We start from the raw sequence: 18,226 nt of genomic DNA on the forward strand, positions 1-18,226 counted from the left end.
GAGCCACCCAGGCGCCCCTCCTTTCAATATTTTTTAAATGCTTATTTATCTCTGAAAGAGAGAGAGAGAGAGAGGGAGAGAGAATGCAAGTGGGGGAGGGGCAGAGAGAGGGGGAGAGAGAGAATCCCAAGCAGACTCCACACTGTCAGTGCAGAGCCTGATGTGGGCTCAAACCCACAAACCATGAGATCATGACCTGAGCCGAAACAAAGAGCTGGATGCTTAACCAACTGGGCCACCCAGGTGCCCCCTACTTTCCATACTTTTAAGAAGGTGCGAGATAGTCCTAACTGATGAGAAATAATCCTTCCAACCTAATAGCTTATTCCTCACTTGAAGCTCTAAGGAAAGGGACTGGAGCTGACTTGGTGTGGAAGCTAAGAGAATTAAGATCTGACTGTGCCTTTATTTCTACAACATCCCACTTAATGACGCAAGGGAAAAACCAAAGGCCTCGGAGGTAAATCTGGGGTCAAATCCATAATCTGCCAATTACTAACTGTGTGACCTTGAGCAAGTCACTTGGCCTCTCTGAGCCATTTCTCTCATCCATAAGAAAGGGCAGTTCACATATGCACCTCCCAGCGTTGATAAGATAAGATGCATACAGTGGGCATTCATCAAACACCAGCCCCCTTTTGCATTTTCCCTACTCTCCTGAGAATTCAAGACAGAGATGACTGGAACCCTTTCCGAATACTGCCAAAGTCCTTTCACATAATATCCTCCAGCTGACTCCCTGGGTAACTGAAGACTTAAATGGGGCACTACCTAGAAACGCTTTGAGGGACTCGGAAGAAAAGGGGCGAGAGATCCGGAGGGTTATTATTACACATGGAAACGAGAGAGTCAGAGCCCACACACGCCTCTCTTATAATCAAACTGACACTGAGGTTTACAGTGCATTGAACACTGCGTTCCAGTCCAGGGAGCTAAAAATGGAAATCTGTGAAAACAGCAGCTGGGTTAAAAAGAGAGCGGGCCTGGTGTGCGAAGAGCGGGCTCCTGCGGGGGCCGAGAGCAGGAAGGACACCAGGCCCTGGACACCGGAGCTAAAGCAGCAGCGGGCTCCTGCAGGCTGGGACACATGCTCCACCTGCCACGGACCCCAGAGGGGACTGAGACCCTGCAGCCTTGCAGGACTCTTGAAAACGGCCAAGCCACGGCTACAGCCTGTCCTTCTGCAAGATGCCTCACTGCTTGGGGCCTCGGTTTCCCCATCTGCAAAGTGGAGATAATCTGAGGGTTGTTAGAGGATTTAATCAGTTCATAAGTGAAGGCACTTCACAGAGTGCCTGGTGTATAGGAAGCTTCGATAGATGTTAGCTTATATTGCCACGGGCCTTGTTCATCCCGTATCTTAGCCTCACAAGATCATCCCCTGCCCCCAGTCTCACCTATTTCTTTCTAACTAAATCCTATCCATCCCATAAGCCTAAGTTCAAATTCCATGTTCTGATAAAACCATACAGATGCTGGGAGAGTCATTCATTCATTCATTGGGAACCAACTATGTGCTAGGAGCTGTCCTAGTAGCTGAGTCTACAGCCATGAGCAAAACAGACAAAAGTCTCTGCCCTCTTGAACTTCTATTTTAATGGCCTGTTACATTTTTCTGATTATATTAATATAATTAAACAATGGACATTTTTACATGTGTCCTTGAACCTCTTAGAATCAGCTCGTGTACTACCAGAATGCCCGTATTGATGCTTCAAACCGCAAATCTTCCTGCAAAATTGGCTGCTGAACTGCTGTAGGGCAGGAAGCGCCCCATCCCTCTCCCAAACCACTCAACTGGTCCCTTTTCGGGGGGGGGGGGGGTGGTATCTGGCTGACTTGAGAAACAAGACACTCATATTTCACACTTCTCTCTGAACTTACCCCAAGAACACCGGCTTATGCTAAAACAATCCTTTGTACAAGCTTGCCTCTCTGCCTGCGTGTCCCCCATTACTCCGCACCTCAGATGACATGTCAGCAGCCTGATCAGCCCTGCCCAGATCTCTCCCCAGAGGAAAGAGGCTGTTTTCTGTGTCTGGCAATGCCTGGCACAGGTGTGTGTCCTTTGACGGATCTGGCTTTGGGGACCTGAGGGCAGATGTTCAAAATGAACAGCACCCAACTGCCAGTAATCATCTTGGCCTTTTCTACTCACAGACCCCACGGCCCCAGGGGAAAGGAGTCTACTCGCTGCTCATGCAGGAGGGGAGGCTGGGAGGCCCAAGATCTGCTGACAGATGCAAAGGAGTGTCAGAGCCGATGAACCTCAAGCCTCCTCAAGGGCGTATGCTTCATCCTCACACACAGCATAACAGAAGCCGTGCAATGCACTGGGGATCAGAGGATCAGACTTCCCACCTAACACAGTGGCCACCGACTGTGGGGTGTCATTACCCTCCATGAAACTCACTTCCCTGTCTGCAAAGTGGAAACCAAACCTTCCAGCGTATCCTGAGAGGAAATGAAATACTGGTCGGGCTAGTATTTTGTAACCATCATCTGCTGTGTGACCAATACTCTCCGTGCCTCAGTTTCGTCATCTGCAACATGGGTTTAACAGCAGAACTTTGCTTGGAGATTTGTTGTGAAATAAGTGAATGAGGTCAGTAAGAAATATGACTTTAGAGGAAGATTAAATAGGGTGACCGAGCATGGGGCACCTGGCTGGCTCATTCGGTTAAGCGCCTGACTCTTGCTTTCGGCTCAGGTCGTGATCTCACGGTTCATGAATTCAAGCTCCATGTTGGGGTCTGTGCTTGGGCTCTCTCCCTCTCTCTCTGCCCCTCCCCTGTGCTCACTCTCCCCACCCCTCAATCTCAAAATTAATAAATTTTAAAAAAAGCCCCCTGGTTTGCTCACATCTGATGAGTGGGAGTTCTTGGGATGGAAAATCCCCAGCAAACTAGGGCGAGCTGGTCACTCAAGGCTTCAATTAATTAATGCAGCGGACAGCATCTAACAAGGTCTGATAGGCATTAATTAGCTCAATGAGTGATGCTCAAGCCAATGAGATCAGAATCTAGAAGCTCTTAGATGGTTCCAACATGCAGCCGAGGTTCAGAACCATGCCTGGAGGAAGACAGAACCCCTCACACCATGGTTCTCAATGCCACCCACACACTGAAACCGCGCAGGGTATTTAAAAATTCCCCATGCTGGGTCCCCAGCCCAGAGTGAAGAAACTACAAGCTCTGGTGTGGAGTCAGGCGTCATCATTTTGTACAAGTTCCCTGCATGAACCCAATGTGCAGGCAGGGATAGGGACCCTGCTCTACAACAAAGCCATCTCTCCCCCACGGGAAGAGTCCTTGTGTGCCTACTATGTGACTTTGGGGGGCCGGTTATGTAACCAAGGCTGTTAACAAGGATGAAAGGAAAGAAGGCACCAAACACGAGGTTCAGTAAGCGGTGGGCTTGTCACTACCCGCTTTAGCAGCAAAACGAGACCACGAAGAGCCCAGACTCTGGAACCTGCCTGGATTCCAGTCCCAGCCCTGCCACGTTCCACGTGTGCGGACTTGAGAAAGCAACTCAGCCTCGCTGTCTTCTTCTGTAGAATAAGGATGTTAAATTCTTGCCTCAGGGGGTTGTTATGAGGAGTGAAGGTGGGTGGCGCCCAATAAACTGAATCAGCGAGGTTAGGCATATTATTATTCCCCATCACACATTAATGAACCCATTCTGCAGATGAGAAAATGGAGGCTTAAAGAGCTTGTCCAAGTGCACCCAGCTCCTAAGCACTGGGGCCAGCAGCTGTCAGGTCAGGATCACTTACTTCTTGCGGTTTTCCACCCCGTGGCGACGCACCTCCCCTCTCCTGCTCCCCTGTGTGTATCCCCCCACCCCCCACCCCCGTGTTCTTCCCACCAATCTCAAAATTTCAAGTTCCAGTCCCTGCAGCCAGAGGGAGACACACGACGCTAATCACAGAAATGAATTCCAAATCGAAGATGCGAAAAAGACCGGTCCCTGCAGCCAGGTGAGTTTTCCAGGTGAGAGTTTCAGAGCCTGATAAGCTCACCACTTTCCCCTTCTCTGTGGAGAATCCAGACCCTGTGGATACCTGATGATGGTACATGCCAGGCCTGGTCTAAGGGCTTCACACATATAACTCATTTAATCCCCACAGGAACCCAATAAGTAGGTTGTGGTAGCAGCCCCATTTCACAGGTGAGCACACTGAGCCTCATAGAGAATTAAGAAGCCTGCTGCAGGAGCCCAAGATGTCTGACTCTGCAGTAGTGTTCTTTTTTGGTTTTTTTTAAGTTTATTTATCTTTGACAGAAGGAGAGCGTAGGGGAGGGGCAGAGAGAGTGGGAGACACAGAATCTGAAGCAGGTTCCAGGCTCTGAGCTGTCAGCACAGAGCCCGATGCGGGGCTCAAACCCACAGACCATGAGATCATGACCTGAGCCGAAGTCGGAGGCTTAATCAACTGAGCCACCTGGGCACCCCACTGCTGCAGTGTTCTTAACCTTATCCTGCCTCAATGGCAGCCAGGGATCAATCCTCAGTGGAAACAGGCCAGAAGGCAAGTCAAAAAGAGAGTGGGTGTTGACTGTTTGGGTTTTTGTTTTGCCTTTTTGCTTCTTTCGGTTTGTTTTTACTAGCTCCATAAAGAAAGCCTGGGGGCAAGAGCTAAAGGGACAAGGAAGCAGTTTCCAACATGACACAGAGAAGAGCTTTCCAACCATGAGGACAGCCCGAAAAAGAAAGGCTGCCTTGGCCATTAGGACCGTGTTGGAATTATTAAGTGCAGCCAGCCTCAGGGAGGTGGGGACTGGGGAGCAGTGGCCCTAACGTGCCAGCTTAAAACGTCTAAATGCCCTGAGCTCTGGGAAAATTACATAATTCCATTTTTAAGATTCCAGAAAACAGGCATAAAGAATGCCAACAAATCCTTTCTTCGAATATCAAATTATCTGTCTCAACAACATCAGGAAGAATGAAAAGACTCTCACCCCCCAACCCCTTTAGACTGCTCTTTGGATAGTCCAGACGTGGAAACACTTCTATTTTTCCATTCCACACACTTCCCAACTGTTCGACTTTTGGACAATGAACATGTACTACTTTGGCAGACAAAATAATATAAAAATTATTTTAAAGGGTTTGAAAGGGTATTTGTGATAGGGGAATATTTGTGATGTCATGTTAGGTGAAAAATGGCAACCTTCACAATGTAACCCTTTTTCTTTACTTTTATATACTTAAACATTAATAGCAGTTGGTGGGTGATAGTATTATGGGAGGTTTTTATTTTCTCCTTTATGCTCTCCAATATTTTTTTTTCCTCTACGATCCACATGTATCAGTTGTGTAATAAAAAATAAAGGTGTTTTTGAAAAGGAGATGATCCTAGCCAAGGATAGAGCTTCCATGGTTAGCAAGGTTCGTGCAGAGGCAGGAAGATAGGGTGAGGGGGCTCGGCTTGGAGGACAGGTTGGAGATTTGAACTCACGGAATCCCTGATGCTGGGACTCTGAGGTTTCTAGAACCTGACCGGCCACGCCAAGGATGGGTGTGCCGATCAAAATGTGGAACAACAGAGAGGGATCTGAAAAAGATGCTGAGTGTGACACCACACATCCATACAGCTGGAGGGGGTCTACCTGAGAATCAGGCAAAAGAGCAGAGCTGGAAAGTTAAATCTGGGGATTTCCTTAAAGTGACCAGTGGAGCTGGATAGAAAACCCCTCGGGGAGAGAGTCCTGCCTGGCATTGCACAATCTCACTGCGTCTCAGCATCAAATGTGACAAGTAAGCCAAATTTTCTGATCATGGGGCCTGGCATCAGCAATTTTTAATTAACAGACTTTATTTTTAAGAACAGTTTCAGGTTCACAAGCAAAACTGAGCAAAAAGTACAGAGCATTTCCACACGCCCTCTGGCCACACACACAGCCACCACTACCATCAACATCCCCCACCAGAAACAGCCCATTTGTGACAGTTGATGAATCCACATTGACATCGTTATCACACAAAGCGCATAGTTTACATAAGGGTTCACTCTTGGTATTGCACGTTCTATGGTTTTGACAGATGTATAAAGACATGTACCTCAGATTCAATGCAATCCCTATCAAAACACCAACCGCATTTTTCACCGAACTAAATCCTAAAATCTGAATGGAACCACAAAAGGACCCATGCAGCCAAAGCAGTCCTGAGGCAGAACAAAACTGCAGGTATCATACGCCCAGATTTTAAACTATACTACAAAACTATGGTAATCAAAACAGTAGAGTCTAACACAAGAACACAAACAAAAAGCCAGTATGATACTGGCACATTAGCGGACACACAGATCAAAGGAAGAGAGCGCCCAGAAGTAAACCCAGGCTTATGTGGCCAATTAATCTATGAGTAGGAAGGCAAGAATATACAATGGGGAAAAGACAGTCTCTTCAACAAATGGTGCTGGGAAAACTGGCCAGCTACATGCAAAAGAATGCACCCCTTTCTTACACCATCCACAGAAATAAACTCAAAATGGATTAAAGACCTAAATGTGAGGCCTGAAACCATAAGACTCCTAGAAGAAAACATAGACAGTAAGCTCTTTGACGTCAATCTTAGCAATACTTTTTTAGGCGTATTTCTGCAGGCAGGAACCACAGAAGTAAAAGTTTTAAAATGGGACCACATGGAGGCGCCTGGCTGGCTCAGTGGGTAGGGCATACGACTCTTAATCTCAGGGTTGTAAGTTCAAGCATCATGTTGGGCATGGAGCCTACTTGAAAGAAAGAAAGAAAGAAAGAAAGAAAGAAAGAAAGAAAGAAAGGGAGAAAGGAAGGAAGGAAGAGAGAGAGAGAGAGAGAGAAAAAATATGGGACTATATTAAACTAAAATGCTTTTTTTGACAAGGCAACTACAGAATGGGAGATGATATTTGTACATGACATATCTGGTAAGGGGTTAACATCCAAAATCTATAAAGAACTCATACAACTCAATATCAAAAAAAAAAAAAAAGCAATGTAATTAAAAATGGGCAGAGGACCTGAATAGACATTTTTTCAAAGACGATATCCAGATGGCCAACAGACACATGAAAAGATGCTCATCATCACTTACCATCAGGGAAATGCAAATCAAAACCACAATGAGAGATCACATCACACCTGTGAGGATGGCTAAAATCAAAAGATAAGATGGGGCGCCTGGGTGGTTCAGTCAATTAAGCATCCGACTTCAGCTCAGGTCATGGTCTGTGAGTTCGAGCCCCATGTCGGGCTCTGTGCTGACAGCTCAGAGCCTGCAGCCTGCTTCAGATTCTGTGTCTCCCTCTGTCTCTCTGCCTCTCCCCCACTTGTGCTCTGTATCTCTCTCTCTCTCTCTCAAAAATAAACATTAAAAAAATAAAATCAAAAGGTAAGAAATAACAAGTATTGGCAAGGAAATGGAGAAAAGGGAACCCTCGTGCACTGTCAGCGGGAATGTAAATTGGTACAGCCAACTCTGGGAGTATGGAGGTTCCTTTAAAAATTAAAAATAGAACTACCATAGGATCCAGCAATTTACATTCTGGGTATTTATCTGAAGCAAAAGAAAATGCCAATTTGAAAGGACATATGCACTCCTATGTTCATCACACAGCATTATTTACATTAGCCAAGATATGGAAACAATTTAAGAGTCCATCGACAGATGAATAAAGAAGATGTGTGTGTATCACACACGTACGTACGCACACACAATGGAATATTACTCAGCCATAAAATGAAACCTTGTCATTGAATGTAGCAGGTATTATGCTAAGTGAAATAAGTCAGAGAAAGAAAATTACTGTATGATTTCACTTATATGTGGAATCTGAAAAGAAAAACAAAGGAACAAACAAAACAGATTCACAGACACAGAAAACACACTGATGGCTGCCAGAAGGGAGGAGGGTTGCAGGGATGGGCCAACAGATGCAAGAAATTAGAGGCACAGTCTTCCAGTTATAAAATAAATAAGACACAGGGATGTGACGTGCAGCACAGGGAACACAGCAATATTGTAAAAACTGTATGGTGACAGATGGCAACTATACTTACCATGGCAATCATTTCATAATGCATATAAATATCAAATCACTGTGTTGTACCCCTGAAACTAATATCATACCGTATGTCAATTATACTTCAGTAAAAAAGGAAAGACACGTATCTGCCGTTGGGAGTATCACACAGAATAGTTTCCCTGCCCTAAAACTATGGGCATCAGTATTTTTTGAAACTCCCAGGTGACTCTAAGGTAGAATCAGGCTTGAGAAGCACAGCTGTAGCCAGCAAGAAGAGCGAAAACCATGAAATCCTGAAGAGAACTTGCTCTTGGAAGAGCAGGAGAAGTGAGTTTTGAAAGGGAAAGATGAATAAAGGTTATAGAGACGGCAGAACAGCGCCATCAAAACTAGGGAAAGAATTTTGAAAAGGAAAAGCTGGAACGTGCTGAGGGCGTGAAGAAAATTGAGAAGCAAGGAGAAGGAGAATGGAGAGTCCTATCTGCTAGATCTTGGGTGGCCTTTGAAAGTTTGGAAGAGACAGAGTATGCCGGTGGGGTGGCACAAACTTGCTGGGGGGTGGGGTTGAGTGGGCAGTGAAATGGAGGCTGCAGATATTTTTGGAGAAGAAGGGGAAAAAAAGAAACATGGGAATAAGGTAGCCAAAAAGGAAAACACATCTCACGGAAAGGATCTTTTTTAAAGGAAATATATACAGGGGCGCCTGGGTGGCTCAGTCGGTGAAGCGTCTGACTTCGGCTCAGGTCATGATCTCACGGTTGGTGATTTTGAGCCATGCATCAGGCTCTGTGCTGACAGCTCAGAGCTGCTTCAGACAGCTGTGGAGACTGCTTCAGGTTTGTGTCTCCCTCTCTCTCTGCCCGTCCCCTGCTTGCACTCTGTCTCTGCCTCTCTCTCTCTCAAAAATAAACATTAAGAAAAAAGTATATATATAAATATATAGAGAGATCTATCTACAATAGATAGATAAATCTGTCTACAATCTTAGAGATAGAGAGATAGGTCTCTCTCTTTCTCTCTCTCTCTCTCTCTCTCTCTCTCTATATATATATATATATATATATACACACATATATATATATATGAACAAGATTGTGGACAAAGAATCTGTGAAGAGGCAGAGCCCCAAGATGCCCAGAGAATGGGGCAAATTCTTGGATGACACCTTGGAAGGCAGTGCCTAGAGGTATGTTGAAGAACACAGGTGGGTTCACTTGTAGGGAAAAAACCTACTCATCTGTGAATAAGAGAAGACCTTCCTTCATCCAGGTGGTTAGGAAAGGCCGGGACCTGATATTGCCACAAACCCCATCCCCAGCACAGCTACCCGTACTCAGGAGGGAACTCAAAACCCAGAGCTGCTCCCTGAGAAGCAAAGAGTTTGAAGCACATGTCAGCACCCCAACTCTGCAGACCCTGCAGCAGAGGGACAAGCCCCCACAACATCTAGCTTTGGAAACTGATGTCCCTTAGGTCCACAAGAGTCCAGGTATCTGAGAACTGGCTGGTGGACCCGCCTCCCCAGGCCCAGCGCACAGGAAGCCAATGGAGAGGTGCCCAGACTTTTCTGAATGACGCTCATTTGCTCATCTCACAGAAGCGGCCTGAGGGCCACACATCTAATTTGGCACATACCTAGGGGCCTGCTGGCTGGGGGACACCGTCTTCGGCTCTGCCTCTGCCACACTCCAGAGCTCCGGTATCTCCCAGATGGAGCTTTTATGTGGTATTTCTGGCTGTCCAAGGGGACACCCCTTTATCACCTGACTCTGGAGGCCGGGAGAGCTTGCCAGCCTGGGTCCCACAGGACTATACCAATCAGAGAGAGACTCCTTGGCAGGCTCTCACCCCCAGAGCACTGCACAGACAGCAGCCAAACACACCCCAGGTCTTTCTGAGTCTTGCTTGTGCAGGAGCTCTGGCCCAGGGGCTACTGGTCTGGGACGCAGCTAAGAGCCTAGGGAGGGGCTCTCAGGGAACAGAGGCTGATGGACATCATTTTTGTGCTCTCTCCCTCTGCCTCCACTAGCTGGTATCTTCTGGAAATGCTTTTTATACCCTAGTCTGGGGCCCCAATGTTCACATCTACTATGGACACACCTTTACATCACCTGATTCTGATGGCCCATGGGCTTACTGGGACTGTATATGCTGCATACCTTAACAGCTGCTACCTGAGGGTCTGGCTTCTAATCAGCCTGACTGACTCCAGGTGCAGACCAAGATTCCTGCCCTTGGGACACAGACAGGTCTCAGCACACCCTCAACTACTGGGAGCCATAAAAATAAAACAGGCTACTTGGACAATCACAGAGGTTTGAGAGATAACCAAGAGCTAGGGCAGGGTTGAATGAGAAGGTTCACCTCCTACACGAGGCCACTCCTTCAAGACTGGGAGAGGTGGCTGCTTTATCTAACGCACAGACACCAACACAGAAAGTCAAGTAAAATCAAGAAAGAAGAATATCTTCCAAATGAAGAAATAAAATAAACCCTCAGGGAAAAAAAAACTTAATTAAACAAAGATAAGCAATTTACCTGTTCAAAGTGATAGTCATAAAGATGCACACCTGCGTGCCCTTGAGCTGGGGCTATAACCTCTCCAGAGCCCCAGTTTCCTCATCTTTACTGATTGGACATGACAGTCTCTACGCACAGGGCTGTTTGGAGAATTAAATAAGAGAAGAGCAGTAAGCATAGTGGCAGCACATGGCTTCTACAATCAATAGTCTGGCCATTAAGCACAGATACAAGCAACTTGCAGGATAGGTTACGTTGTTGTTTCGAGGGATATCGGAGTTTCCTGTTGCCGCTGTAACAAAGTATCACACACTTAGTGGCTTAAAACAACTCAAATTTATTATCTGACAGTTACGGAGGGAAGAAGTCTGAAATGAAACTTGGCAGGGCTAAATTCAAGGTGTCAGCAGGGTTTTATCCCTTCTGGAGGCACTAGCTTCTCGAAAAACTGCCCACATTCCTTAGGTTGTGGCCCCTTTCTCCATCTTCAAAAACGGCAGTGTAGCATCTTCTAACCTCTCTCTCTGACCTTTGCTTCCATCCCCACATCTTCTCTGACTTACCTGTCCCCTCTTATAAGGACCCTTGAGGTTACATGACATTGGGCCCACCCAGATCATCTGTAAACAATCCTCTGTATTCAAGATCCTTAACTTTACCTTATCTGCAAAGTCTCTTTTACCACTGTAAGGTAACATATTTACAGGTTTCCAGGATTGGGATGTGGATATCCTTCGGGGGCTGGGGGGAGCCCTTACTCTACCTGCCACAAGAGACAAGAAGGGAGTCCACTGGTATAATTGAATAGCCACAGCTAATCATAATACTGGGAACACTCAGCAGACTTGAGGACTGGAAGTAGCTTTAGACGGTTCAGTAGTTTGTTGAGCACTTGCTGAATGCCAGGCCCCTCCAGGGGGGACCCAGGGGCTGTTAAACAAGATGGGAAAAAGTAGGGGTGAGGCTTAAGGATCTTCCCTAGGTTACTAACCTGCCTGCTTTAAATACTGGATTGCATTTTTTAAAATATTCCACTACATTACAACATTTTTTAAAAGCTCTGATCTAGCCACATGCTCTCATTTTCATGATGAACTGAGGTCTGGGGAGATTCAGTGACTTATTGGAGAGGCAGAGGAAGATCAGCTTAGAAGGGAGAGCTCCTTCTCTTATACCCCAGCATTCAGTGAGCACTGAGCTAGACTGGTCAGTCACTGGGCAATCACCCTGGAGGGAGTGGCACACAGCGGTAAAAAACATAAACTTGAGGTGCACACGTGAGCTCAGGCCCTGCCCAGATACTTGCTGGGCAGTACATTTCTAAATGTTTGCAAGATTAAGTGAGATAATGAACAGAAAGCACTTAACACAGCACATATCCAACCACGTGGGCTGCCATTGCTGGCTAACTGGTATTATCATTATTTCTATTTCTCATCTCCCAAGCTACACTGTAAGTTCTCTGAGAGTACAGCCTGAGGTGATCTGTCTTTGTGAGACAGTGGAGTCCCTCGCTCCCTATGACCAGCTCCTATTCACCCTCAGGTCTCAGCCGAAACACCACCCCTTCCCTGGGGAAGCATCCTAGACCATCTAGAAGGCACTGGGTCTCCTATTTCATACTCTCATAGCATCCCAAATTCTCTTTTGTAGCCTTCACCCCACTTACTGTTAAACAATTATTTATGCAATAAATTTATTTGACCCCTACCGTCTCCTACAATGTGAGCTACAACACAAGCTAAGGAGTTAAGTAATGCTCCTTCCACATTCCCCAGCCTCCTTTGCAGTTAATTAGGACCAAGTGACTAATTCTGGCTCACAGGTTGAGTGCAGAAGTGAGACATGTCACTTCTGGGCTTACACACAGAAAAGCAGGTACAGTAACTCTCTAGTTATCAGCTCCCCAGCCACAGTGACTGGCAAGGTTCCATCGGCCTGGGTCCCTGAGTGACTACATGGAGGCTCATCTCTGGTTGATCCACACTGGATGAACAGCATGAATGAGGAAAAACACCTCTGTCATTGGAAGCTTCTGGGATTTCAAAGTTAACTTGTTACAGCAGCACAACATAGCCTATCCTGACCAATACACCGCTCTATTCCCAGCATTCACAGAGTGTGGGGCACATAGAAAGTGCTCCATAAATAAATATCTTTTGAATGAATGAATGAATGAATGAGCCTCTGAAATAACAGGTAAAGACCAGAATACATGATATTTCCTAAGTGGTAGAAAAGGACAGCTTTCCACCACCAAACACACACACACACACACACACACACACACACACAGACCCACATGCATGTGCACACACATATGCACATGCACAAAAGATTAGACCACTAAAAACTGAAATACCAAGGCCCTCATCAACTAGGACAGAAGCTAGAAAAGCAGTCTCTTTGACCTTGTTGCTGCTGGACTTCGAGTCATTGTCGTGTTGTTGCAGGTCACAAAAACATTCAGTGATGCTGAGGACGATTAGGTACTCAACAGAGTGATAAAATCCACTACAACCAGAGCCATTAGTCACAGGGCATTATTTAGAAATTGTTGCAATTTATAATATTTATGAATTGATCTGCAGGAACCCATAAACATTGCTCATCAATGTAACTAATTGGCATTTATGAGCTTGTTTGGTTGGCTGATACATTCCAGTTGGTGTCATCATGGTCTTGAAGAAAAAAAAGGAACCCACACATGCTGGGGCCTTTGGCGAGGGTGTTGGCATTCTGACAATTCCATTGGATTGGACAAGGAATTGAGTGAAAGTGGTCCATTTATGAAGTGGAGGAAACACCAGTATAGAAGCGAGGAAATAGCGAGCTACCACAGAGGGCAACAGGAGCCTAATCCCATTGTCTCTCTATGAGGAACCCTGAGGACAGGTGCAAAACACATCTTTTCCCTCCTCCTTACCATTCAGGTCTCAGATGGAATAGCCCATCCAAAGAAAAGGAGAGCTGGGGTATTTATACATCAACTCCCAAGAATCACTAGTTAAGGGCTGCTCTTGAAGCAGAAGGTATTAATTCCTTGACCCTCTGAACTGCTTCTCATAGACAGTTTGAATCCTGGCAGTTCTGGCATAGATGTGGACCTGGCAGGTGGCAACTGGCTGAAGCACGCTGAAAGGTAGGAGAGCTATGGGTCACTGCTGCATCCACTTCTCCTCCTTTGATCAAAACAAAGAAACCCACATAAGCCATGGTTGCCAAGTGCCTTCACTGGGCCAGGCACTGTGCAGGGGATTGGGAATAAAGTCTCAACCTTGAAAGGCATGACCCTGTCACTGCAGACTCACAGCATCTACATTATGGAGGAGACCCAGTCAACCTCAGTAGAGTGATATTGTTATAATGGAGGCCTTCAATATGCAGTGGAGAGGCATCTTGCTCAGTCTGGGTGGAACACCATGGTAGGAAAGTCTTCCAAATGGTATAAAAGGCCACCTGAGCCATGAAAATGAGTCTGAGTTGGCCATCTATACTAGGTGGTCTGTGGGAAGAGTATTCCAGACAAAGGGAACAGCATGGGCAATGGTAAGAGGCAAGAAGGAGCATCCGGGTGCTCAAGGAACTGTAAGTCCTTCAGGAGGGTCGAAAGGTAGGATGTGTGTTGGGAAATGATGGGACGGGTGGCTGGAGAAGTAAGGAAATGGTGAGAGGTGCCCAATCTGAAGGGTTTGAGATTCTGATTTGCTAATTGGTTTAGCAGGAAGTAGTCCCAAGTAATGGTGACTGGAATCAGCACAAGCTACCCAGCATCCAAACATCTGAGGGAAGGAAAGTTTGGAGGAGCGACACAGGACTGGAGTTGAGAGAGCAAATGAGCCATGTAAACTTGGCCAGGCCCTACCCCTCTTTGGGCCTCAGCTTCTCATGTGTCACCTGCAAGGTCCCATCTTTTCTTTCATTCATTCATTCATTCATTCATTCATTCAACAACTATTGGTTAAGTTCCTAGTATGAGCCAAACACAGAGGATACAGCAGTGAAAAAGTCCCACCTATCACTGAATTTACCTTCTAGGGGGAAAAAAAGCAAGCACATAAGTAATACAACTTCTGTTACAGAAAATCCTATGAAGAAGGATACAGCAGGGTCAGAAGTGATGGATGAGCAAGCCTCTCTGAGGAAGTGATATCTGATCAGAGATGTCAGCAAAGTAAAGGAGAATCCTGGGAATGCCTGGGGACAGAACATTCCAATCTTGGTGTGTCCAAGGAAAAGCAGAGAAGAGAGGAGTCTGAGAGGGAGGCAGCAGCCAGGTCGGATGGGGCCCGCTGGGCCATGGTGAGAGCCTGTGCGTTTATTTGGAGTTTGGGAGGCATGACAGAGTCAACACTAAGCGACATGCTCTGACCTGCTATTTTAAATGCTCATAGCAGTACTAGTCACAATAACCAAAAATGTCCAATACCCAACTCAGATGTCCATCATCTGATGAATGGATAAACACAATGCAGTCTCCCAATTCAACGGAATAGGATTCAGGATAAAAGGAACAAAGCTCTGTCTGATATGTGCTCCGACACGGATGAACCTCGAACACATTACGCTAAGGGACAGAAGGCAGACACGAAAGGCCACACAGCGTGTGGTGCCGTTTATACGACTAGGCAAATCTACAGATGCAGAGAGTAGATTAGTGCTACCAGGGCCTGGGTCGGCCATGCTGTAGGGAGGAGTGGGGACGAGCTGCTCATGGGCACAGGGTCTCTTTTCAGGGTGACTCTAAAAATGTCCAGTATTGGGAGTTGAAACAAACTTTCTCTCTAACCCTTTAAAGGCCTCCAAAACGTTGCCAGTCTGTGGGCAGAGACTTTTTTTAGCCCCCTCTCCTCCACATCAAAGACACTCACTTTGGCCAGCATAAGCAAAAAAGACAAATTCATTATAGGAATATTGGGGAGTTACATGGAACTAAAAGAACAGGAAATAGCTGGGCCAAAAAGAATCTGTCTCCTCTCTCTCTCCCCTCTCCTCCCGAAACAGTTTTGTCTCTTGGGCAAAAAAAAAAAAAAACAAAAAAAAACAACATCCAGCCATGCACCGTCTTCCGTACATTACAATTTCAGATACGAAGGACTACCTTTCCTGTCTCTATTCTCGGATTCTAATGGGCCCAGCTTGGGTCTGGGGTGTATTCATCAGAGGCCAAAGGCGAGCCTCACTGCAACAACAGCTCTCTTGGTACCCCTGTGATCAGAGTACTGAATTGAGGAGGGGTAGGCTTTATTCAGAAGAAAAGTGAAATTTTCTGGAAATAAAGATTTGTTAAATGAATAACCCTGAAGACCCCTTTAAATTCGGAAAAATCTTAAGATAAAGTGTTTACGGTCGAACGGTAATTGAGTGATTTTTAACGAGCATGTGTTCAGCCAGGGCTGGTACCACTCTACAGCCGCCAGAAGAGCAAGGCAGCATTTTGTGCCCAGCAGGGCCCAACAGAGGACTTAGGTTTGGGGACAAAGCAGACTTCTATACCCCGCATCCCAGCCCCACACGCAGAGAACACAGTGACCCCACAGGACACCCACATGAACCTAGAGATGATGACCCCCTTGCCAGCTCAGTTGAAACGCATTTCTCCGGATCACACAGAAACGGTCCTGGATCTCATCAACACAGCTCTTGCTCGAGCCACAGATGGCAAATGGAATGCTCATCCCCGCCCCTTGCTCCCTGGCCCGGCTGCTTCCACATTCCTTGACAATAATGCTGGTTCAGACGCTGGCATTGCAGCCAACCCTTGCTAGGCACAGCAGGGTGGGCCAGGCAGAAGGAAAGCTGGCAAGGTGGGAAATAGGGGCTTTTCATTTTATGCTGGTCCCAGCAGCCTGGGAAGTGCTGTGAAAAGTGGGCAGCGAGACTGCAGCAGATGACAGAGCTTTATCAGGTAAGGGGTGGAGGGTGGGGGGCTTGGGAAAATTACAGCCCCACTTGCCAAGTCTCGGAGACACCTGTGTCTAATTTAGCATAAGGACGGTATTATGGAAAAGGGCCACCACCTTCCTCAGATGCAGGCTTTCACTCAATCTGGTCCATTCTGGCTCCTATACGTCTCCCCAGCTTGCTCTCCATCCCAACTCCACCTGCTCTGACCCAGAGAGCCGCGACTACCTCCTGAATTCTCTATTTGCTCCTCGGCCACAACAATTCATTCTCCACCCAAGGACCAGAGTGGTCTAAGTTGCAGGTCTGATGAAGCCTCCCTTCAGCTTAAAAGCCAACAGCGGCTCCCTAAAGGATAGAATCCAAAATCTTTTACGACAGCTCACAAGGGCCTTCGCAAGCTGTTCCTGCCTGTGACCCCAACAGTGTCAAGCGTCAAGGCGGGTCGGGGTGTGTAGCAGATGCACTGCTTCCCTGCGGGGTCCCCTCGCCATCACCAAATTGGCCCAACCTCCAAGAGCCAACACCTGCTCTCATTTGCTGGACAGCTTTCTCTGGTGACCGGACTCTACTTTTGCTCACATGCATGGCAGGATGGAGGTGCCAGGGAATTAAGGACCCCTGGTCCCTACCAAGAGCAGCCCTCCAACAGTGACTAATGGTAGATGGTGTGTAAATTCCCCAGCTCCATAATCTATTGGGTGGGATAACTGAGATGCATGTTTGACACTGGCCCCTACAGTTCCCTACTTGCCCACAGTGGTAACTTCTTTGATTATGCATCCTTCCCCAGCTCCTTCCCTTCCCTCTCTCACCTTCTCATTCCTCAACTGGTATTCAGAATCACCTCCCAGATAAAGCTCTTATATTCAAATTATTATCTCTTGGTCTTGTCTGCAGAGATCCCTGAAAATTCAAGCAATTATTTTCCATAACCAGGTTATCCAGCTATGTACTTATTAGTCACTGCACCTATTAGTCGTGAATGTGCCATGTTCTCTGCAGCCTCCGGACCTTTGCACAAGCTGTTCCCTCTGCTCAGCATCCTCTCCCCTCCCCCCCCCACCCCAGCACCTTCTATCTCCTAAATGGATCTTACTCTACCTTGAGCTCTCTCTTCAGCTTAGGTCTACATTCTTGGGTAGAACTTCTTTTTTTTTTTTTTTTTTTTTTTTTTTTTTAATTTTTTTTAACTATTTATTCCTGAGACAGAGAGAGACAGAGCACGAGCAGGGGAGGGTCAGAGAGAGGGAGACACAGAATCCGAAACAGGCTCCAGGCTCTGAGCTGTCAGCCCAGAGCCCGACGCGGGGCTCGAACTCACGGACTGCGAGATCATGACCTGAGCCGAAGTCAGACACTCAACCGACTGAGCCACCCAGGCGCCCCGGGTAGAACTTCTTTGACTGCCCCTATACACGCACAAAGTTTTCATTTCCCTGGAATGTATTCCCCTTGCACACTCTTTCTTTTTCAGTTCATTCATCTCACCTGCGATTATGTGTTTGAAGCCTGTATTCCCCGCTGATATGTAAGCCCTATGAGAACAGGAACTAAATCTGTGGGATCATTTCTGTATTCCCAGGGTAGAGCATGAAATAGATGCTCAAAGAGTCACATAAATAGTGCGTTGACTTCAAAAAATTAGAAAAAGAGAGAAGGTGTAAAACTCACCCAGAAAGGGAAATGTTCAACACATGCTAATTGGGTAATCGCAGTCACCATGGCTCAGCACACACAGTGTACCAATGGTTTCACAAAGATCACCTTAATTAGCCCCCGTAAGTA

General features: G+C 46.6%; 1 protein-coding gene across 1 annotated transcript in view; it reads right to left on the reverse strand.

Annotated features, from left to right (window-relative positions):
• Positions 1–10,553: 10,553 nt before the first annotated feature.
• Positions 10,554–18,226, reverse strand: part of SUDS3 (SDS3 homolog, SIN3A corepressor complex component) — a 110,479-nt gene continuing 102,806 nt past the window's right edge. The window contains exon 14 of the mRNA XM_049619881.1: positions 10,554–10,674. Within this exon, the coding sequence (XP_049475838.1) occupies positions 10,569–10,674 (106 nt within the window). The 3' untranslated portion in view covers positions 10,554–10,568. The remainder of the gene's footprint in view (positions 10,675–18,226) is intronic.

Source organism: Panthera uncia (assembly GCF_023721935.1).
Source record: "Panthera uncia isolate 11264 chromosome D3 unlocalized genomic scaffold, Puncia_PCG_1.0 HiC_scaffold_8, whole genome shotgun sequence".
NCBI lineage: Eukaryota > Metazoa > Chordata > Mammalia > Carnivora > Felidae > Panthera > Panthera uncia.